This window comes from Pipistrellus hanaki (assembly GCF_964339955.1).
Source record: "Pipistrellus hanaki genome assembly, chromosome: 11".
NCBI lineage: Eukaryota > Metazoa > Chordata > Mammalia > Chiroptera > Vespertilionidae > Pipistrellus > Pipistrellus hanaki.
The window spans coordinates 41,891,280-41,914,887 of record NC_140513.1 but is presented as its reverse complement, the minus strand read 5'-3'; the positions used below and the strand labels follow the sequence as shown (position 1 = coordinate 41,914,887).

General features: G+C 45.4%; 1 protein-coding gene across 4 annotated transcripts in view; it reads right to left on the bottom strand.

Moving 5' to 3' along the window:
• The window catches only part of SMARCA2 (SWI/SNF related BAF chromatin remodeling complex subunit ATPase 2), a 164,445-nt gene that overhangs the window by 133,440 nt on the left and 7,397 nt on the right, over nt 1-23,608 (bottom strand). For all 4 annotated transcript variants that reach the window (XM_084899466.1, XM_084899469.1, XM_084899468.1 and 1 more), the window contains exons 2-4: nt 15,697-15,958; nt 11,985-12,114; nt 5,382-5,786 (exon numbers count right to left, since the gene is read on the bottom strand). In XM_084899466.1, the coding sequence (XP_084755592.1) occupies nt 5,382-5,786; nt 11,985-12,114; nt 15,697-15,921 (760 nt within the window). In that variant the 5' untranslated portion in view covers nt 15,922-15,958. The remainder of the gene's footprint in view (nt 1-5,381; nt 5,787-11,984; nt 12,115-15,696; nt 15,959-23,608) is intronic.

Genomic DNA, 23,608 nt, shown 5'->3' with positions numbered 1-23,608 from the left:
GTGTTGATGAAGAATTCTTGAGGGAAAAATATTGATTCTTATTGTAGGCAATTTAGGTGTACTACCATAAATAAGAAATTCTTTTCAACTAAGTACTCTCTGGTGGTGTTGTTGTTGTTGTTGTTGTTGTTTTGTTTTTTTGTTTTTTTTCTGAATGAGAGGTCTTTTGCATAGTTGCATAGCTTTTCATAATATTTTATTCTTAGAGTTTCTTTCATCCATATATAAGAAACCAACTTCTGCCGAAACCGGTTTGGCTCAGTGGTAGAGCGTCGGTCTGCGGACTGAAAGGTCCCGGGTTCGATTCCAGTCAAGGGCATGTACATTGGTTGCGGGCACATCCCCGGTAGGGGGTGTGCAAGAGGCAGCTGGTCGATGTTTCTCTCTCATCGACGTTTCTAGCTCTCTATCTCTCTCCCTTCCTCTCTGTAAAAAAATCAATAAAATATACTACAAAAAAAAAAAAAAAAGGAAACTAACTTCTAAGCATTACGCCTCAGGGTTGTTAAGCATTGGAATGAATTACAGAGGGGCATTTCAGGATAGTTTTTCCTCTAGAGGTCTTTAAAAACAGGGTAGATGTCTCACTTGGGGTGCTTTAGGTGATCCAGCCAGAAGAGAGGAGCTGGAGATTTCTAACACTTACTTTAATCTCCTGTAATTCTACAACCCTCCTTAATAAGCTCAGGAAACTGGCAGAATTGAATATATCTGAAGGCTTGGTATAGCATACTAAATAATGAACACCCCCCCCCCCCCACCTTTAATAAAAAAGAACATGAGGGTCTTCTGAGAAGATAATTTCATAATAATTACCTTAAATTCAGCTTTCAAATTGTTTTTTCCTCTTTCTAAAGTTTAAATAATTCATCAACAAAAAGCCCGAACAGTGTAATAGTGTTACAAGTTTCAATTATTCCGGGCATTTTTTCTTTAGCCCAGAATCATGGTCCGCACATACCTAGGCAGAAGCCTATGATGACTCCTTGATGTATCTATTCAAGTCACTATTTTTAAAACCACATTCCTCTCCCCCCTAACCCTTCTAAAAAAGGCACCCAGGGCATGTGTGATACCCCTGGCTCCGAATCTAGTCATTTCTAGCCTCTGACTCCCTACTAAAGCTGACACACGCATGGCTGGCCTTTGGCCGATAAATATAAAGACATTCTTATCTGGTTGATTGGTCCTTAAAACTGAGAAGCAGAGAGAGAGAGAGACCCAAACATGGATTTACATATCCAAATCTTCAACTTAAAAAGTACTACAAATTACCGTGAATTAAACAGGGACACTTAAAGCACGCTGGACCGAAAGAGAAAGAACGGCAAGCTCCCCCTCAGCTCTATCGCCGGCTGGCTGTGTGAGCCTGCGCAACTCTTCATTAACCCCTTGTGCCTCAGTTTCCTCATCTGCAGAATGGCGGTAGTAACAGTACCCACCTCAGAGGGTAGCAGTGAAGAATCAATGAGGCAATGCAACTCTGCTCCACCCTCAGCGTTTGTCATCTTGGCTGCCACCAAGGACACACAGATAAAGAAGTCCAGTTTAATTCCTGGGCTCTGCACAGACTGCATGGCACAGAAAGGATGTGGGGGAATTCGCTATGGTCTTAGCGGGCAACTTTGGAAACGCTCCCTCCTCTACTGGAAACTTCACACTGTACCTACCGTTCAATAGGACTCAGCACAAACATGCAGAGAAGCAGGCTGGCCACGTGCTTCCCGGGAACCTGCAATCAGACTCACAAGCAAACTCCTTTCCTAACTAAACACACACATTTATTTACTGCGTGGGTGTTTTCCACTCCCTCTAACCGATTCCAGAAAAAACTTCTATGTACACAGAGGCAGCTTGCCACCAGCAGGCATGCCCAGGATGGCACCGCCTCTCCCTCAGGTTTTCTGCCCGTCCCTCGGCGGCTGAGAGCGGAGCTGCCTGGCTGGATCTGCTATTGAGGGAAATCGTGGCCACAGCAGACACTGGTGGTCTGCTAACTGATAAGACCTCTCCCTGGTATCTGCCAATGGAAGACAGATTACATTCTTTGGCTTATCTCCGACTCCCTCTACAATGTAAACAGTTTAGGTTTAATTGTCGGAGGTACAAAAAGCATCTGCTTTCCCTTCAGTCCTCACCTTAGAAGGCAAGGTGGAGGGATGCTCAGACTCTCCTGAGGGGCATCCCAGTGCTGCTAAGGGGACGGAGGGGTCTTTACTGGATGCACCCCACGCCTGAGTTTAAGAAACAGGGAAACAAACTCATTCAAACACCTCAATCTCACAAGTACAGAATGTCTATGCATTTGGAGTTCCCAACTTGCCTTCTGGCTCACAAAGGTAGTTAGGCAAATAACAATTCTGTGCATTAAAGAGGGACTGAAGTGGTTTCCACAGGCTAAAAAAAGAAATGGCCCTACCAGCGTGGTTCAGTGGCTGAGGGTCGACCTATGAACCAGGAAGTCACAGTTCAATTCCAGTCAGGTCACATGCCCTGGTTGCGGGCTCCATCCCCAGCAAGGGGCGTGCAGGAGGCAGCTAATCAATGATTCTCATCATTGATGTTTCTGTCTCTCCCTCCCTCACCGTTTCTCTCTGAAATCAATAAAACTCTATTGAAAAGAAAAAAAAGAAATGTAATAAAGCATAATTAAATTGAACATACCAAGAAACTTTAGATGACTAAAAATGTGGAAGTGGAAGGGGATTGAAAAAACTGAGCAATAAAACTTTTGCTTTCTACCATAAAGTCTTTTCTGCATGCCGCCACCGCCCCCCCCACCAACCCAAACTTTTTTCAGTTCCCATTTTTAATTTTGCTTTAGTATCTAAAAGGAAAAATGAATCAGAGTGAAAAGAAAAATGATGGGTTAGATTTGAGAGCAGCCCATAACAGGACTGAAGAGTTACTTGCTTGGTGAGCTATTCCTCCAGTCAAACTGTAATTCTCTGGTGTTAGCTCTGATGATGTCAATTTTGGTGATTTATAACCTTGGAGCAGGTTTGAGGCAGACCACCCCAGCCAAAAAGATTCTCTTCAGACACGAATAGCACCAGAAAATGGGACAAAAGGAAAATGAAATCACAGCTACCTCCAGATAAGTGGACATACTTAAACTCATTTTTTCTGAAATATTTGTGGAGGTATTTATAAGCAGTTATACTTTATTTTACAAAGGAAGGGGGAGGGGGGAGGCTGGTGTGGTTCAATGGATTGAGCACTGCCCAAAGGACCAAGAAGTCCCGGGTTCAACTCCCAGGCAGGGCACATGCCCAGATTGCAGGCTCGATGGATCCCCAGAGAAGGGTATGCAGGAGAGAGCCGATCAATACGGCTCTTTCACCGATGTTTGTATTTCTCTCCCTCTCCCTTCCTCTCTGAAATCAACAAAAATATTATTTAAAAAGAGGGAGAGGAAGATAAGCAGTAACAATTAATAAAAGGTAATAGTAACTTAAAAAAAAATTCTCTCCTTATTTTGACTTGTCCTAGATGCCAATCCAAAAAAAAAAAAAAAAAGAAGTATTTGTCAGGGAAGGTCATCTCCCTGTGAAACCTGAGATTTGGGGGAAAGTTCAGCAATGCTGTCAGAGGTGACGCCCTTCCCAGGGCAGGAATGGGCCTGCTCTGTTTGAGGAGGTTCCTCCTCCATCCACGTCCTCCTCGCCCACTCTGGCATAAAACACTGTCTGCCCAAATATTTCCATTTCTAGGGAAGTCTGACTCCTGGAAATCCAAAAGACACGGGCAGTGAGTAATAAAGCGAATTCCCCCAGATGGCGGGGGCTTGGAGAGGGAAGAGGTAGGCATTGAGCAGGGTTAAAAAAAAAAAAAATGAAACCCTCTCTTCTGAAAATGATCCAGAGAACGCACAGGATGGTGTTTATTAGGACAGGAAGTATGTGTTATATTCAAGTAGGCAGACAACTGGAACTTCACCCATAACCTTCCCAGAGAAAAACAACATTCAGGAAAGGGAATCCTATAGCCTCTGGTAGTTCTGAATTCTACCAGTGGGATGAAGTCAGACCACCAGGAGGCCACACAAGGACTATCTCATCTCAACACGTGACATACGTCATCGCCTCGACTTTGATTCCAGGATACGTAAGAACTAGGCCATGTTGGTTCTGTTGCTCCGTTTATGATGAACAAATGTCATCGATGCCTCCGTCATGCAGCACCACTTACAGTTGTAACATCATTTAAAACGACAATGTCAGCCCTGGTCAGATGGCCCAGGTGATAGGAGCATTATTCGTACACCAAAAGGTTGTGGGTTCGATTCCCCGCCAGGGCATATACCAAGGTTCAATTCTTGGTCTGGGCACATATAGGAGGCAACCAATCAATGTTTCTCTCTCACATCAATGTTTCTATCTCCCTTTCTAAAATCAATAAAAACATATCCTCAGGTGAGGATTGAAGTAATAATAATAATAATAATAATAATAATTTCCACCTAGTGGATAGGGGATGATCAGGCTGGTAGGCAGAAGTGGTTAGGGTCAATCAGGAAGGCAGTTGGGAGCCAGCAGTCCTGGATTGTGAGAGGGATCCCAGATTGGAGAGGGTGCAGGCTAGGCTGAGGGACACCCCTCCCCACCTCCAACCCATGTGCATGAATTTCGTGCACCGGGCCTCTAGCAATAATAATAATAATGATATTAATAAATTCCACCTAGGAAATCCACGTTTTACTCTCAAGCTACAAATGGGCCTGTGTCCTCTGTGAACTGGTGAGCAACTTCCTTTCGAGTGGTGAGACTTAGGTGCCTGAGTCTTTCCTACCTGGACACCGTCACCTTGGATGCTCAGATGCGGCAACCACGAGAACTCCTGTGGCCCCTGCATGCTCGACCTGGACTTCCATTTCCCGTTGTTTCTGACTCTCTATTGGACAATGATTTCACTGCAGGTATGTGTCTGGGAAGCCTCCCCAAATGCTTTCCACAGCGAAAAGGGACAGAAAGAAATCAATCAAAGGGCATCAAATGGCTCGAGAAGAGCAGATTTAAGGAGTACGCTTTTAGGGATGGAAGGCACTGGGCGCAGAGTTCTGTACCTGGGGCTGGCGGATGGGCTTCCGCAAACCCTGCCCCTCTTGAGAGAGAATGCAGAATCATAGGAGACGGTGACTTGTGCCGAGGAGGTCTACAGCTTGCACCAGAGTCCCCAGTGGCTGGGGCGCTCAAACAGCAGAGAAGACCAGGAATCTGGGCCAACTGAGTAAAGCAAGGCAAAGGGAACCGGCTGGCCCGGCACAGCGAAAGGCTAGGACAGCCCTGGGCTTCTACCAGCCCGGTGCGTCTGTGCCACCAGCAGCCTTCCTCCTCCGAGCTAGACCGTCACATGACTCACGTGGGTGCCCGTTAACCTACCAGCTGGCCTGTTGAAGTTCACGAGGGCCGGCTGCTGCTGCGGCGGCGGCGGCGGCTGCGGCGGCTGCGGCTGGGGCGGCGGCGGCGGCGGCTGGGGCGGCGGCGGCTGCTGCATGCCAGGCAACGTCCTCTTCCCCTGGACCGCGAGCTGCAGCGTCTCGGGGAGGTGCTGGCCCCGGGCCAGCATCTTATAAGCTAAAATCTGAGCCCGCAGCTGGTGCAGCTGGACGGGACTGAAAGGCGAGGGGCCTCTGCTGGGCTGGCTCATGGCCTGCGGGTCGCCGGGGATGAGGGGCCCGGGCTGGCTCGGTGGCATCTGGGGTGGGGTGGGGCCGCCTCCCGACGACATAGGGCTGGAGATGTGCTCCGCGGCTCCCAGGGGAGACGGGTGCGGCGACATGTAGCCTAGAAGGAAACACAGACGGACATCACAGGCTGCCCCTGACGACCCCGGGAGAGAGGCATCCCTGAATATCTTGGTAATTTCCTACAGTAGCACTGTCTGATAGCAATTCAAAATGTACCTAATGTAATCATCACATTATCACCTAACAAGATTTATATATATCAGATATATATAATTTAAATTTTTCTAGCAGTTACATTAAAAAGTAAAAGAAGCAGATAAAACCAATGTTAATAATACATTCCACTTAAATCACCGTACCCAAGATATTATCATCTCAAAACGCAAAAATTGGTCAAGAGAGCAATGCATCCTTTTGTTCACACATCTCGATTCAGACCAGCCACACTTCAAGGGGTCAAGAGCCACCACGTGTCCTCGAGGGTAAACTGTGAGTGGCTGCTGTCCGCCTACAGGGAGGCACCTGTGGGGGGAAGTCTTACACACTAAAAGGAGCTCCAACCTCCAAACAAAACCCGAAGGTCTCTGCAGTATCCCAACGTGAAAGGAAGCGTCTCTTACAGAGGTAGATATTACTTGGCCTGTTATGCACATCGGGAGGAGTGTGCAATCATCCAGGCTCTCCACGGCGGTGGGAGCGCACATGGCATTGTGCGTATTGTCTTCGCCGAGTTCTCCCGGGAAACAGCCGATGGAAGGACGGAGCGCAGGCGGTGCCCGGGGAAGGGGCGAGGGCGCTGGTCAGGGGACGGAAAGGTGAGCGAAGGAGGGCAGGCAGCCGGGAAGGGAAGGGCTGTGCTGCCGAACCAGCCGCTGCAGCGGGGGCCTGGAGGTTAGTCTCATGCAGAAGCTCTGAGATATAAGTAAATAACTGGCCTCCACATCACCCCGGGAGGAGTGAGGAGCTGGGTGTTTACACGCTAAGGACCGCCTGTCAGTGCTCATGTCCCTGGGTTCTTTCTCAGGTCTAAGATTAACTGTTGGATAAAAATACTATTAGCTTTGTTTTTTAAATACTTAAAAGTTTCAAAAATCTGCCCTAACTGGTTTGGCTCATTGGATAGAGCGTCGGCCTGCTGACTCAAGAGTCCCAGGGTTGATTCCGGTCAAGGGCATGTACCTAGGTTGCGGGCACATCCCCAGTGGGGGGTGTGCAGAAGGCAGCTGATCGATGCTTCTCTCTCATCGATGTTTCTAGCTGTCTATCCCTCTCCCTTCCTCTCTGAAAAAAATCAATAAAATATATATTTTTTAAAAAGTTTCAAAAATCATCTAAAGACCACAATACATAAAAATAAGAGTGCACAGTTTGGGTTATAAGAGATCTAAATGAGAGGTTTAAGAATACTTTTCTTGAGGAAGAAAAGGCAAAAAGAACAAAAATCACAAGGAGCTTGTTTCAGGAATGGAACCGTACAGCTCAGCCGCAGAATTCCTCAATAAACCCATGCCTGTGTGTGGCTGGAGGGAGATCCCGGATGAAGGAGAGAACAAAGTGGCCGACTGCCATCTGAGAGGTCGCCTTGACTTCAAACCAGGTGCTAAATACTGAAGTCAGAGGTGTCCTCAGACACAATATAAAAGACCAGATAGAAGGTCTCTGCCCTTTCATAAGTGGATGTGTGCCACCATTACCATAAAGATCGGCACCTCGGTGTTGATTGGGCAGGTGCAGTGTGTTTGACCCTCTGTTGAGTGTGAGCTGAGACAGCTTTGTGCACCTCTGTGGGACCAGAGCGACCTGAGACGGTGACTGCCACCGGCTGGGGACGTACTGTGATCACCCTTCAGCAGACGACAGAAAGTAAAGGACACAGTTACTCTCATCTCAGATTGTCATTTGGAAAGAGAAACAAAGTTGGCTTGGTCCCCTAAGACAAGAGGAGGGTTTGTTCGATCCATTGGGGACCAGTAGCACTCCTTTCAGAGAAATCCTGTCCTGACGAGAAATGAAGAACAGTCTTCATTCCTCAAATCCCTACTCCACAGGGAGCGCAGAACCACACGGCCAGCAGGGTTCTGGTTGGTCATGGTAAGTTAGCCAAGAAAATGCCCCTGCAATCAGCCTGCAAAGCTAACAGAAATTTAATCCCAAAAACGTACACCTAGCTTCATCATTAACATTCTTCCTTTTTTAATGAGGCTTAGCTCTCTAATTGTAATGCTGGTGCAAAGCTTTTGTTCATTATAAAAGCACCTTCCTGACACCTTTTGGCCAACCGTGTGCCCATCACAGGGAGAAAAACTCCCTACCAGAGCTAATGACACGCACAGTGGAAGGTGTTAAAATGGGTCGTACTACATGTCTCTCCCGTTTCCTAAGGTTATCAATTACAGCTTACCTGTTGTCAGAGGATGCCTAACATAGTGAACCAAAGCAGAATGAACAGTCCGGTCTTAGCTCAACTGTATAACACTGTTTATCAAATTTCGTGTACACTGTGAACTGTGGGCAAAGCTATGAACGTGAGACAGTTACATCATGCACAGTAATTAATTTTACTTCAAACTGGTTAAAAAAGAAACTGGAGGTGAGATAAAAATCACTTTCCATAATTAATCAATAAACACAATTTTACTTCAAATTTAATAAGAAGAAACTAAAGGTGGAAAAAAATCGCTTCCTAGAATTTATAGGGAATGTCAATAGAATCCTTCTATCACAGAATGATATTAAAGACTAGAGGCCCAGTGCATGAATTAGTGCAGCAGTGGGGTCCCTCGGCCTGGCCTTCGGGACTGGGCCAAAACCAGCTCTCCTACATCTCCCGAGGGGTTCCGGATTGTGAGAGGACACAGGCCAGGCCAAGGGACCCCACTAGTGCATGATCGGGGAAAGGGAGGGAAGCAGGAGGTTGGCCAGCTAGGGAGGGTCTGCAGGAGGACCCCATGGGATGTCCGGCCCATCTCACTCAATCCTGATTGGCCGGTCCTCAGCAGCAAGCTAACCTACCAGTCAGAGCATCTGTCCCCTGGTGGTCAGTATGCGTCATAACGACTGGTCGGCTGGTCAACTGCCTGCCTCCTGGTGGTCAGTGCACATCATAGTAAGCTATTGAGCGGCCTTAACATATCATTATCATATTATGCTTTGATTGGTTGAATTGATGACCGGACGACTGGACACTTAGCATATTAAGCTTTCATTATATAGGATGTGACAGTGATTCAGATATAGAGAATTTTTTGTTCTAAATGACTAGCATTCAATAAAACTTTAAGAAAAACAGAATCTAAACGATGAAACAACGAGTATTTTGGCAATTATCTTTAGTTGAGGAAACAGTGAGGAAATTGCCCAAGAGTGAATATTTGTCTGGAGGATGACAACGTTTATACAGAATCTGCTCTTTTTGAAATCTGATTTGATATGCTCATTCAAAAGCAATCAAATGTGGCGGTTTTTCTCTTCCTTATCCTCAAGAGCCATTATCTCCCCAGTTGCACCTTGCCTCAGAGAAACACAACCATCTTTCTCCTTTTAATAATCTTGAACTTATAAGTGCCAATTTTATATAAAATTTTCTCTTCACATACATACATGCAAACATGAAATATTATATACTTGCCTCTGAAGACTTTTTTTTTTTTTAACCCAATGGACTAAAAATAAAAAATGTTATCATTGGGACAATAAGCTACACAATTCAGTATTTATTGAAGGAAGTGGTTTTGCTTCTCAACCAATCGCTTAAAATAACCTAATAGGTTGCTAGGTAGTTAAAGCTGGCAGGTTTCTGATCAATACCACACCTCCCTGTACCTGTGTGCTTATAAATGGCTTTCTACAGTAGGGTTTTTAAAGATATGTGCTATTATAGAGCCTAAAGTCTTTTAAAATCATTATATTAAATAAGACTGCATTATACCAATACGACTTTGTCAAAAATACATGTTTAAATATCTCATTCCCCAGGCTACAACGCGCTTTTGCTATTTTAGAGAAAAATGTGACTTGCTAATTCTGATTCCACTTAATGCAGACCCCTGCATTTCAAAGTAATTATAATTTACTGAAATTATATAAAGATTAAGAGTTATTTAAGATTGTTGATTTTTGAGTGCATAGGTTCACTTCTCTACCTAATTGAGCAAAATTTACTAAGTATGTATCCAGTTCTGTGCTACATACACATTGGTGCCAAGTGTTGGAGAGTCCAAGAAAAATCATCATTCTTAAGTTGATGAGAGGAGCCAAGCAATGAGAGAAATTTGAGGATACAAAAAAGTAAAAATACCCCATTATAATTCAGGCATTTTGGAGTTTTCCCATGGCCCACAGTTAGAGGCACCACAAAGCCAGAACAGATAGAGCAAGCACATGGCTTTGCCAATCACTTAATACAACTCATATTCACTTCCCAAGTGTTAAAAATTAGAGCTACATTGGCACCTGGGTCCCTAGAATTTTAATTCATTCTTAACACTGAATGGGTCAATTTTTTTTCTTCCTGGGCTGCAAAACGTCCCAAGACTCTTTCAGGACGCTTTTCTGATATGGTCAAGATTTTGTGAGTCATCTGCAACAGTTATACCCACCTGTCATCAAAATTCAGAGTCTGGGATAGTCATAACCCTGTTTGCATATTAGTGAAGTCGCACTCGTATGCCACCAAGACTTGCATATATTTACTAATACACACACACACACACACACACACACACACATACACACAAACATATATACACACACATATATACACATATACACACACACTGACTACATTTTTCTAAATCCTTACACTGGAAAATCTTCTCTCAGGTGATTGGATGCCTAATCACTGATGGAGAAAAAAGCTCATACATATATAATTACATAGGAGTATACAATAGAATGCATAAACCATAAACTCTGAGTTAGAATATCAACATACTGAGGTTAATTAGTGCTAGAGGAACCCATGCCCCTTGCATGTTTAAACGACCATACCATGATTCTGAAAACAAGTTACATTGTATTCAAACGACTCTGAGGTATCTTTACATGCCTTCAACAGTGAGGGGCAAAGGCACCAAAGCGAAGAGAAATATTCCATCTATTGATTTGGCCATTATTGTGGGTTGAATTGTGCCCTCTCCAAAGATAAGTTTGAAACCTTAACCCCTAGTCCCTGTGAATGTAACCTTCTTTGGGAATAAGATCCTTGCAGATGTAATCAAATTAAGATGAGGTTGCCTGGCCAGCATGGCTCAGTGGTTGAGCATCAATCTATGAACCAGGAGATAACAGTTCGATTCCCAGTCAGGGCACATGCCTGGGCTGTGGGCTCTGATACCCAGAAAGGGGCTGTGTGGGAGGCAGCTATTTGGTGATTCTCTCTCATCATTTATGCTTCTATCTCTTTCTCCCTCTCCCTTCCTCTTTGAAATCAAGAAAAAAAAATATTTTTTTTAAAGATGAGGTCATAGTGCATTAGGGCAGGTCCTAATCCGATGACGGTATCTTTATAAGAGGAAGGATATCTGGAAGCAGACACAGACACACAGGAAAAATGTCATGTGGAGATCAGGACAGAGATAGGAGGAGCAGACCAGCATGCCAAAGAATTCCAAGGATGTTGACAATCTCCAGAAGCTAGGAAGAGGCAACAAATTCTTCCCTACAGTCCTCAGAGAGCACGGCCCTGCTGGTACCTTGACTCCAGACTTCCAGCCTCCAGAACTGTGCAGGAATGACCTTCTGCTGTTTGAAGCCACCCAGTCTGTAGTGATTTGTTACGGCAGGCCCAGGAGACAAACACAACCACCCGTCGCACTGACAGGAAAAGGCCCCTTTCAGACAACGTATGGGCGTGCAGTTTGAGGGACTCAGTTGGCTCATGTGCCTTCACACCTACTGTTGTTGGGGAGGCAGACCCGGCTCCTCCTTCTGGCCCCGTCCCTCACGGTGGTGGAAACATGGGAAAACAGAGTAAATTCTCTTTTTCCCCATCTATAAATCTATAAAACCAGGATACTATCATTCACCTCACGATAAAGATTCTGGGTGAGGGACACAGGGCACTGGGCTAGCCCGAGGGAAAGCTAGTAACATGACAAGGACTTTGTTAGTGAAAGTGACCACATGAATAGTCAAGTTGTGTTGGTGGGGACTGGGGGTGATTTCTACAGAGAAAAGGAACCTGCTGGATTCAGTCTTCCTCTGCCACGTTCTTTGGGATGATATTTAAAATAACTGACGTGAAAGATGGAAGACTGTGGTTTGAAGCCCACATCAGGCAGGTAGCCTTACTGACCTTGGCTGTGTTGGTCCATCGGGCTCTGGGGCGGGCCCATCCCCGGGTGAGGCGGTCGCATGCCGGTGCCCTTCATGGACCCGCAGTGGATGTCTTCCACAATCCCCTTGTCGTGCATGCCGTCCATGGGCTGAAACAGGAGAAGCGCTGCTGTTAGATTCCTCCTTCATACAGAATGTCTCTATGTGGAGTTTTAAGTCCCCTCCCTAAAGTCCTCCAAACTGTGGCACAATCACCTATCACATATATATATATATCCCTTTCTCTTCCTCTCTGTAAGAAATTCAATTTTATATATATATATATATATATATATATATATATATATATATATATATATGTATATATATATATATATATATATATAAAATTGAATTTCTTACAGAGAGGAAGAGAAAGGGATAGAGAGTTAGAAACATCAATGAAAGAGAAACATCAATCAGCAGCCTCTTGCACACCCCCCACTGGGGATGTGCCCGCATCCAAGGTACATGCCCTTGACCAGAATCGAACCTAGGACCTCTCAGTCTGCAGGCCGACGCTCCATCCACTGAGCCAAACTGGTTTTGGCCCTACCATATATATTAGAGGTGGGGACAAAAAAAAATAAAAAAGACTACATCAATAGGATCATCGAAACTACCTGTAAGTCAAAAGGTAAGACTATACACAGCTGAATTTTTCCTGTGACATCAAAACTGGAAAGTAAAAATAAAATCCTGCTCACAAGGTATACGGATAGAAGCTGTCCTTCCATACCTTCCTAAGGAAGTCCTGAAACCTGAAATGAGTCCCAGGTCTGAAGGAAGACTATTTGAAACGTCTGTGAGGATCAATTTATTGGGTAATTTTTTTTATTTTTTTATTTTTTTATTTTTTATTTTTGTCATCGGAGCAGAAGGGACTATGGAGAGTTGAAAAGTTGAAAGCAGAACATTCCATGACAGTTAGGGAAGAGAAACAGACCGGGTAGGGCAGAGAAGGGGGTGAGCACTGAAAGGGAAGGCAGTGACACAGATGAAGCTGTGCCACAGAGGGGCCAGACTGGAAAGGGTGAAAGGCACGGTGAGGGGGAATAAGGACACAGGGTCTGGGGACAGGACCTAAGGCCTCGTGCATAACGGACACACAACAAACAGCTACCGAGAGGACCTTAATCCAATCCAGCACTGGGCAAGGGAGCGTGCGTTTGGGAAAGGAAAGGCCCATTCTTTCCTTTGCAACAGCAATTTTCAAAAACAGCCTGAAAGGAATATTTCCAGGAGTTTATAGAAACCAAATAACTTCAAGCAAGAAAGCATGAATGTTTGCAGTTTTGGAGAAAGGAAAGTTAATTTCTGCAGAGTCAAAAGCATGCGCTTGAAAAGGGGGAAAATGTACCATAAAGAGGATGTTCAGAAGAAAAATGGGAAGGGTCTGGTATAAAGAGCGTCTCTGAGTGTGTTAAGTAGTAATAATAGGGAGGAAATCAAAGCAGCACAGCAGATGCATTTAGGCCACTTGTTTATTTATTTCCAGTCGTGTTGCAAAGCAAAAAGCTGACGCTCAGAGGGAGAAGGGGGAGAAAGACGAGGCACACAGCTGTCCTTAAAAAGAGTCTGAGAAAGCGAAGGCATCTGGCCAGCAGGTGTGAACTTAGGCACTAAACACGTCCTCACACAGGGAATTATCCGAGGGGCTGGGGTTCAGGAAAACCAGATTGGCAAAAAAATGCACACCTTGCAGAATGAGAGCAAAACCAAACCAAACAAAAAAGACTTCAGATGGGGGTAGAGAATATGAGGACATGTGAACAGAAGGGGTCAGAAGAGATAATTATTAATAAAAACAACCCAGTGCAAAAATGTAACACTGAAACAACGCTTATCTTATACAGCTAACTTATTTTAAAATATATTTTTATTGATTTCAGAGATGTAGGAAGAGGGAGAGAGAGATAAAAAAACATCCATGATGAGAGATCAGCTGCCTCCTGCAAGTCCCCCACTGGGGATCAACCCCACAACCCAGGCCCTTGACTAGAATTGAACCTGGGACCTTTTAGTTCACAGGCCAACGCTCTATCCACTGAGCCAAACCATCTAGGGCCAGCTAACTTTTAAATGCTTAAGTAATCATAAAGATTAGCTAAATATGTCCTTCACATTTTATCTTTCATTTTGGAGGTGAGACATCCTTAACCCATTCTGAAATTATTTAACCCACCTGGACTAAGGTTCTACAAGTGACAGATCAGATCTATAATACAGCTCCCAAATTAATTTAATATGAGCAGAAGACAATTTAATGACTTCAGTATGTCTATATGTTCAATATGTCTGCTAAAAATATGATATAAAAAAAAAACCAGCTTTATTTCTTCAGCTACCTGACAAGCTAAAATGTGTTTTGTTTTTCTCTTTCTAAAAATAAAACAAGAGAGAGAACTTGGGAACATTATAGGGATAATCACAATATATTTTTAAACGCAAAGAAGGAAGTTGCAGAGTAATTAAGTAGGAATATGATTCTATTAAGGTGAAAGAAAAATTATTTTTAAAAGAATCACACCTGTGTATGATTTTTCCTGAGCTTCCTGAGCACGGAGGAAAAGTGAGGTGTGAGAAGCTATCAACAATCCTGGGGAGAGCCAGGCTTAGCCATCTCCTTTATTTATCTCAGTGTGGTTTCATTTTTCAAAACAAGCAATATAGTAACTGTTCTGATTTGAAAATCATCAGATTACAAAATTTGTAAAAAAGTGGATCTTTTCTTTTGGTTTCCAATGCCTTAGCTTAAAATTGACTTACAGTCCCACACAGTTAGAGGAAAGACTTGCTCTCTTTTGCAGTAATCTTTCAGTGTTAAACCAGTGTCTTCCGTGTTCTGTCTGTTTAACACTAACAGGCATCCCACCGCCCTATCCCCCCGTGGTGTCCGTCATCCACAGGGGATGCAAAGCCTTTGCTTGTCTCATCAGGCACGACCTTCAGGTAACATGCAGTGGCCTCCTAGAGTTTCTTTGGCTTTTGCTAACTTTCAAAGCAAACTGTCTCAGAGGCTCTTGTTTACTTGCTCCAAAGGCTGTTTTCTCTTCTTTGCCTGTCCTGTGAAGGCCTCATGCCAACGCTGTACCAGTATGACCGTCCCCACAGCAACAGCCCAAGGCTTCCAAACAGAGGGTCATCATAACAGTCCCAAAACAAACGACAGGCCCCTCCCCCAGGAGGAAGCCCCTGAGACTGACAGCCAAGTGCATGTGAGGGCCTCCCAGGAACCACCACTGATCTTCAGGAAGGGAATCACTTTCCTTTTACTCTTTGGGGTCTAATTTTTAAAATAAATACCAAGATTTAAAAAAAAAAAAAAAAGAATAATTCTCAATATGTTCAATTGTGGCTGATAAAAGTTAATTTAATTGTCAGACTTATTCACTTATACACATATTCACCAAGCCAAAATAGCTGCATCCCATACATCAGAGAATTTAACTATCAGAACTGCATACTCTATCTTGTCCTTTTTTAAAAAGACACGAATCCGATCTTCCTGACTGGTGCAACATCTGTACCAATAAACGAGCCCCAGAAGGTATGTTTTTAATAACGTTCAGGGTAAGACAAAGACCTCGTTTCTCTCGTAAAAACAGCAGAAACAGAGGGGCAGGGGTTACCGGGGATGTTAGCTGCCCAGGACCCAGAAGAGAAGACCGAACAGGAGAACAGCCGCTTACCTTGTGCATTTGATGCATGCCCTCCTGTGGGAAGTCGGCAGACCCCATCGTAGGCATAGGGTGTTGGACGCTCGGAGGGCCGGGACTTGGCCCCATCATACTGTGGACGGAACCTGGGGACGGCCCGGGCCCCGGGCTAGGTCCGAGAATCGGTCCGGGAGAGGGTCCGGGCCCCGGCGAAGGCCCCGGGTGGGGCATCGCGCCAGGGTCTGTGGGTGTGGACATCTACTTCTCTGTGTCTCCGCCAATCAGCGCAACGATACTGAGTTGAAAAGAAGTGGGGGGGGGAAAAAGGAATGTTTTCAACATGATGTTAAGATCAGAATAAAACAGTTGTTAGTATTTGACGGTGCCATTTTTATAACAAACATCAAACAGAACTGCCCTGCCTGATCCAGATGTTTGAGTGTGATATATATCCATCTGCCCTAGTCTTTATGAAGACCACTTGTTTAAAAGGAAAAAAAAAAATTACTCTAAATGATTCCCCAGAAAGACATAAATCATCCAAGATACAAAAAGTACTCACTGGAGAAACTCAAATTTAGCACATAAGCAGAATTCTGAACAAGTTTGAAATTTATTACCAAAGCCAACAGATGCTCTCCATTACTTACTGGCCGGGGCACCTAACAAGTCATTAACCTCCCAAAGCCATTAAAATATAACCCCTTAAAACATGTCCAACCGACATCCATTTTCATAAGTAAATGGACAGTCGAAACTCCATAGAAAATCCTAGGTAGTTAAAATCCCAGATAGCGAAAAAGTACAATTCCATAAATTGAGAATGAAAGAGAGTCCCCAAATCATAGGGAGAGCTGAGGTTATGGGATTCAGACAAATATGGGTTCACATATCTATGTGATATAATTATTAGCTGAGAGTGAAATGCAGCGATCCATGTAAAAACACAGTCCCTTGTCTGGCGCAATAAGCAGCCATCTATTATTATTATTATTATTATTATTATTATATTATTATTATTAAATTGGTATTCAAACTATATTTATATTTCAGATGTTCAACATTATAGATGTTTGGATACACTGCATAGTGTTCACCGCTGTAAATCTAGTTACCATCCATCACCATACAATGGACCCCCTTTACCCATGTCACACTCCTCTTAACACCTTTCCAATCGGTTCTGTGATTTTGTTTTGTTTGTTCATGGCTTTTTTTTTTTTTTTTAAAGACTCCACATATAAGTGAAATCATACGGTATTTGTCTTCTCCATCTGACTTGTTTCACTTTGCATAATACTGCCCTCAGATTTCCTTCCTTTTAACGGCTGAGTAATTTCCATCTTCTTTATCCATTCATCCCTCAGTGGGCACTTAAGCTATTTCCATGTTTTAGCTATTGTAGGTAATAGTGCAAGGAACATAAAGGTGCTTATATCTTTTCAAATTAGTGTTTTCTCCTCCTTGGACCACTCTCTTTGAGCATTATTTCCCCCACCACCTCCACAAAGCCAGAGGGGATCAGAAGGATCGGTTTAAGGATGTGGCGATTGAAGACAACGTGGGCAGCCGAGAATTCGTCCCAGGCCTCTCTGTGGCCCATGTTCCAAAAGAAGTCATCCATGCCCACTGGATCGGGGCCCGCCACAGATGAGGTATGTCAATTCTGGGTCTGTTTCAGCAAAGTCATATTCCATCGCCCACGCTCTAAAACTTCTTGGCATCCCCTCTGAGGAGCTCCCTCAAGGGTGGGTATCACTGCCTCTTGGACATGAGCCAAAAAAAACCACATGTAAATAAGTGGTTTTCCAAATTCTGATGGAGATCAATGATCCCAGAAAGATTGTGGAATGCCACTACTGATCGTAGTTATTACACAGTATGTTATCTGGGGGCACACACCTGTACACACAAAAAACGTTCTGCTGTTAACCTTGCAAATACAGAGTGAGACACTGTAAGAGATTTACTCGCTCACTGCTCAGAGGCAGGGATAGAATTAGACCACAGAGGCCCAGCCACCTGTAACAAGGCCCACTCCACAGTGGAAGCAGAGGTTTAAAAAGCACCTCACGTTAGTTCCATTCTTAGCTACCTACTATCGCCTCTCGCAGAATCTCTAGAAGGTGAAGGCCATGAAGACAGGTTTGGCTCTTTTTCACTCCTGTATCCCTAGTGCCTCTGACCAGCCTGCAGTAAGTGCTCAAAAAATATCTGAATGAGCTGAAACAACAATTTCAAGGGCAAACAATTAACAGAGTCAATTATTTTATATGTAAAAATTATAGACCAATCAGTGTCTGAGGTGTGTTCACGGGGACCAGTTTGTAAAGCCTAATCATTATACTATGCACCTGAAACTAACAAAAAATAATATTGAATGTAATCTGTAATTGAAAAAGAAATCTTAAAAGCATAGGCAATAACTCGGTGTAGAAGTCAGACATACACAAACACCATATGATTTCACTTATACATAGAATATAAAAAAAAACACACAAAAAACCCACAAGACAAAAACAGATAAACAAAACAAAAGAGCAACAGACTCACAGACAGAACAAACTGATGGTTGCCAGAGTGGAAGGGATGAAGAATGAGTGAAAAATGTGAAGGGGAATAAGAAGTACAAACTTCCAGTTATTAGACAAATAAGCCACAGGGATGTAGTGTACAACACAGGGAATACAGTAAAAATATTTTTAAAAGGCTAATATGCAAATTAACCAAACAGCTGGACGACCGGTCACTATGACGTACACTGACCACCAGGGGCAGACGCTCAACGCAGGAGCTGCCCCCTGGTGGTCAGTGAGCACCCATGGAATTGGGGGTGGGGGAGTGGGAGAAGGGCAACTCAGCCAGAAGCAGGGCTCACGGCTGGCGAGTGCAGCGGTGGTGGTAGGAACCTTTCCCACCTGTGACAGCACTGGCTAAGGCCCGCTCCCGGACAGACCCCGAGGGCTCCCGCCTGCGAGAGGTCACAGGCCAGGCTACGGACAACCCGAGTGCACCGGGCCTCTCGTGTCATAACAACACGGCATGATGACAGTCAACAGACTGACTGTGGTGATCACATGGCAAGGCATATAAATACCCAATCATCATGGTGCACACCAGAAACTAAAACAATTGTATATGCCAACTATACTTTAGTAAAAATTAAAAAAAAAAAAAAAAAGAATTTAGGGCATTCTGTTGAGTTCAGCTAAAACAGGGAGCGATGATAGACTGCTCTGGAGTGAATATAATAAGCAGGGGATCACGCAAACTCTTTTGCTGATAGAAGATGGGACCAAAAGCGTAGTTCAAGCGGTTTCTAAAACAGGGAAGCCTCGAGGGTGAATTATAGCCTTGAATTCTCTAGAGAGCCAAACGTTATTATTTATTCTTTGTGATTAACAAAGCAGACGGAAGTAACATTTTTTGGCAGCCCACCCCTTCTCACACACACACACACATATACACACACATACACACACGTGTTCAGTCAGCATTTTGAATTTAGGAAGCCGACATCAATTCAGGGGCACTACAAGTTATGTTCTTTTATGTACGTCAGCAAACTAACACATCCCTTTATTTTTTTGTGAATAAGAGGAAATTACTTACTTCCAGTAATAATTTACCTTAAAATAGGCTTTAATAGCTACGACAATGATATGCCACACACCTGAACAATGACAATTACAAGTACTTTGCCTGGTAGTCCTGCTTTCCATGTTTTAATATACATCACCTATAATGCTCCTTTCTACAAATATGATCGTCTTCATCTGGGAATCTCATAGAATGCTGGGATTACCTGCACGCAGCCCCATAACTATGCTCCTCATTTTTTGTTAAAGGAAACTATGAAAAACACATGAAAAGGAAAATGAAAAAAACTATAGACATATAAGTGGAATATTAATACTATGCAGTTAACTTTTTATTAAGAAGACATTCAGATGCATAAACTTAATGAATGTGTCCATTACATAGCATGACTCACACGTGAGAAACTAGCTCAGAGAAATAGCACAGTCTAGTAAAATTCCCGCCCCCCCCCCCCCCACCCAACCCCCTACCCCTATAGCACCGGGCTCATGATTGGCAGGAATCTAGACTATTGTGCACCTTGAAAGTGGACTCCCACTGGGAGTCCAGAGACCCAGGTCTTCCTTCTCAGGGCCGCTACTCACTCTAGGGCCCTGAGCAAAGTGCTTTTCCCTCAGGGTCTCTAGGCCTCTGCTGGGCTTGGGACAGGAGTATCTCCAGGCTCCCTCCCTCTGTCTCTCCAGCCACAGGGAGCATCTTGCAACCTGCCTGCCTGTGAGGTGCTCCTGGGAGGCTCTGTGGCCTCATCTGGGCTGCCCCCGGATGGGTGCCTTGCTGCCACCACAGGTGTACCTCCGAAAGATGCGCCCAGTCCTGGCCTCCTCCTTTCTGGTAGCAACTTGACAGCACAGCTCAGGGGCCTGAGGAAACCTCCCCACAGTGTAAAGCGGGGAGAATAATAAATGACAACAGGTACCAGTCTCTGGCAGCCGGGCTTGTTCTTACCAAGTTACTAAGACTAAAGCTTAAAGCCCAGGATTGGCCAACTGGGCCTCTCCCTCACCAGCCCTGCAGGCATCCTTAGGAATCCAACCCCCTTCCTCTCTGCAGCAATGACAGGCTGCAGGCCAACGGGGTGGTGAGGGAGGAGAGCTCAGATAACCTTGATAGGGCAGTGGTTGATCTGTCCACAAGATAACACCCAAAACTTACTTTTTATTTTGTGTTGGGGGAGGGAGCTTTACTTTGTCCCAGAAAAGAACAACGGGTTCCACAGTTCCGTGGCCAATATAATGAAGAAAATATGTGTGTGTGTGTGTGTGTGTGTGTGTGGTGGGAATGGGGGGAGCCGGGGTACGGCACAGCAGCTCCCCATACCAGCAATGCTCGTCCTCTACCCTCCCCGCATGCTTCCCTGCCTCAGACCAGCACTGCCCGAGCCAGGCCGCTGCATTCTTGGCCAAGAACTTTTCAGCAGTACACCATGTCTCTTCTCCTCCCCATGTTCCTGCCTTTACAACCGGTGAGTGTGTGTTTTTAAAAATAAAGGCTCGGAGCTTCCCGCAACTCCAACCACCACAGACATCTCCCCTCAGCCCCAGGCTCCTTCCTCTTCTCTCACTGAAAGCCACAGCGCACCCGTCTTCATATTAAAAGCAGCTCAACTTCATGGGATTTTAAGGGTCACCAGTCCAACCATCACAACCATGAGAAAGCATCTATACTTTCCAGTCTTACTGCAATCCACAGAAATACCAAAGACCCCCACACCTGCGGTGATAAATAACCACACCCATACGTGCTTCCTAATAATTTTGGTGACTTAAATTGAGAAGACGTTTTTGTCACATTCCCATTGAAAGGAAGAAGGTGGGAAGAGACCACCTGGTTTGACTCCCAGCCAATGCTGAGCCCTCACACCCGTCAGGCCAGGCCACCCACCCGTGGGTGGAGAGCACGCAGCGATGATAGGAGTGGGAAGCACAGGATGGAGAAGCAAAGATGGAAACAATGGGGAAGAGGTTTTGCAACATCAATGATGAGAGAATCACTGATCAGCTACCTCATGCATGTCCCCTACTGGGGATCGAGCCTGCAACCCGGACATGCGCCCTGACTGGGAATGGAACCGTGACCTCCTGGTTCATAGGCGGACGCTCAACCACTGAGCCACACCACTTGGGCCTGGCTGTGATAACACAGTAACTTATGAAGGGGCAGAGAAGAAAAGAGAAGCCCTGGAGAGAATGTGAGAGAATGTCATGGACCAAAGAGGTCGGTGACATTTAATCAAACATCCTGGAGGCCCAATTTGACTCATCTATTCCCAACTGTACGGACTCCATGGGCACAAAGCGTGTGCAAAGACGACCAGAGGGCTTCCTTACTCCAAGGCTCTGCCAGTCTGATGGGGAAAGAGCACACATCCATAAACAGCGGGGAGAGAGGGAGGAGGAGAAAGGGAACCTCCTGCGAGACAAGAAGGGGCCTTGCTCAGGTGTCCAGCGCAGCCCAGGGCAGGAGCTGGCGAGCAGCTGGGGAAGGGAGGCAGGGCAGGCTGCGCGGAGAAGGCGGCGTGTCAGCTGGGCCTTGGCATAAAAAGAAACACACAGACGCTTCCTGGAAACTCTGTTTTCTAGTCGCAGAAAGCGCTTGAGGAAATGCCACCATCATGACTGTAGGCAACACACCCTACAGAACGCTTCCCACCGAAGGCCACAGGAAAGACGGGGAATCTTAGCTCTCCGGCAGGTGTTTATCTCTGCAGGATCCACAGAAAGACGGGGGTGCAGGCTAACGGTGGAACACTAGGACTGAAAACTAGGCCCCGCTCACATCCTAAGAATAACTCAGTCTTTTCAAGTTTCCTGGCTGTTCTGTAGGACAGTAGGCTCAGGAGAAAGTGGAGATAAGTTAAAAAAAAAAAAAAAAAAAAAAAAAGAGTTCTTTTCATGTCAGTTTGCTGACTCAGAGTGTCTCTCCTGACCTGAAGGGCCTCTTGCTTCTATGTAGCTTTCTCTAGAAAAGAACCGATAATCCCCCACAAGAAGTAGCCACAGCTCTAGAGCTGGGACTGTACCACTAAGCTTAAAGGGGGAGAGGAGCTGGGTCAGGAGAGCAGCAATGAAGATAAAGAAAAATCTATCAGAAGTTTCTCTTGTAGAGGCCCAGGCTGTTGGGTTAGGTCCATGGTTGGCAAACTCATCAGTCAACAGAGCTAAATATCAACAGTACAACGACTGAAATTTCTATTGAGAGCCAATTTTTTTAAACTTAAACTTCTTCTAATGCCACTTCTTCAAAACAGACCCGCCCAGGCCGTGGTATTTTGTGGAAGAGCCACACTCAAGGGGCCGAAGAGCCGCATGTGGCTCAGGAGCCGCAGTTTGCCAACCACGAGGTTAGGTGGTATTACCAAAGCCCCGTGCTTCTGGGTCTCAGTCTTGCAGCTTTAAGCAGCGCGCAGCGTGGTCTGTGCCGCGGATAAAGCCACGCTGGGCTGCAAGCTGACATTACACGTTGCTGGACCCAAACTGGAGCAAAGCAGGGAAAGCATGTTTCCTGTGGTTATTCTGGTCGAGTGTCCCATGCAAAGTGGAGTGAGTTTCAAAGAAGCGGTTGGGTGGAAGTCTGCTGGTCTTCTGTGAACTAGTCATCGCTGAGCCACGGAAACACGCTCAGGTGAGAGCGGCTGCCTTCCCTGTAAATAAGCTGCCTCAGGACCCCCCCCCCCCCAAGGGAGACCTGGCAGAGGCGCGGGGGCGGCTCCGTGCCAGACGGAGGATGGCACACTCTGCGGTGGCCACCAAGTGTCCCACGCTTCCCCAGCCCCGCCTCACAGGAGCCTGGCTCTCAGCACCATCACCCGGACCCCTTCCACCGGGGCCGCCACAAAGGAAAACATCTGGTAAAAAGAGTGTCCGCCAGAAATCCCCAAGGACTAGGAAACCCCTCAACCGAAGAGCAGCTCTGCAGAGCCTCCCTCCGGGCTGGGAATCCCTTCGGGGGGTGGTTATAAAGGTCACCATGGGTAACTGCCGAGTCTAAAAGTCATCTGAACCCAAACTGCTAGGCAATGAGTCAAAACCGAACCGAACCAAACCAAACAAGCCAATGACGGCTAGTTTGAAAGTGTGACACCTGCAGTGTGCTGTGTGTGTGTGTTTCCATGTGACGGTCCTTCCTAAGGCCCCTTAAGCCCTTTGCAAGGCAAGCTCATTTGGGATGCTGGGAAGCATCAGTGATAGTCACCTCAGTCTGCTGAGATAATGTTTACACATTGAACACATACAAGAGTCTGAAATACACACTTTCAAACTCTTTCTGATGGACATGGCACACTGTGGCACCAAAACTCCATTCTGTCATGTGACAGATGAGCTTTGATACGCCACAGCGTTTGTAG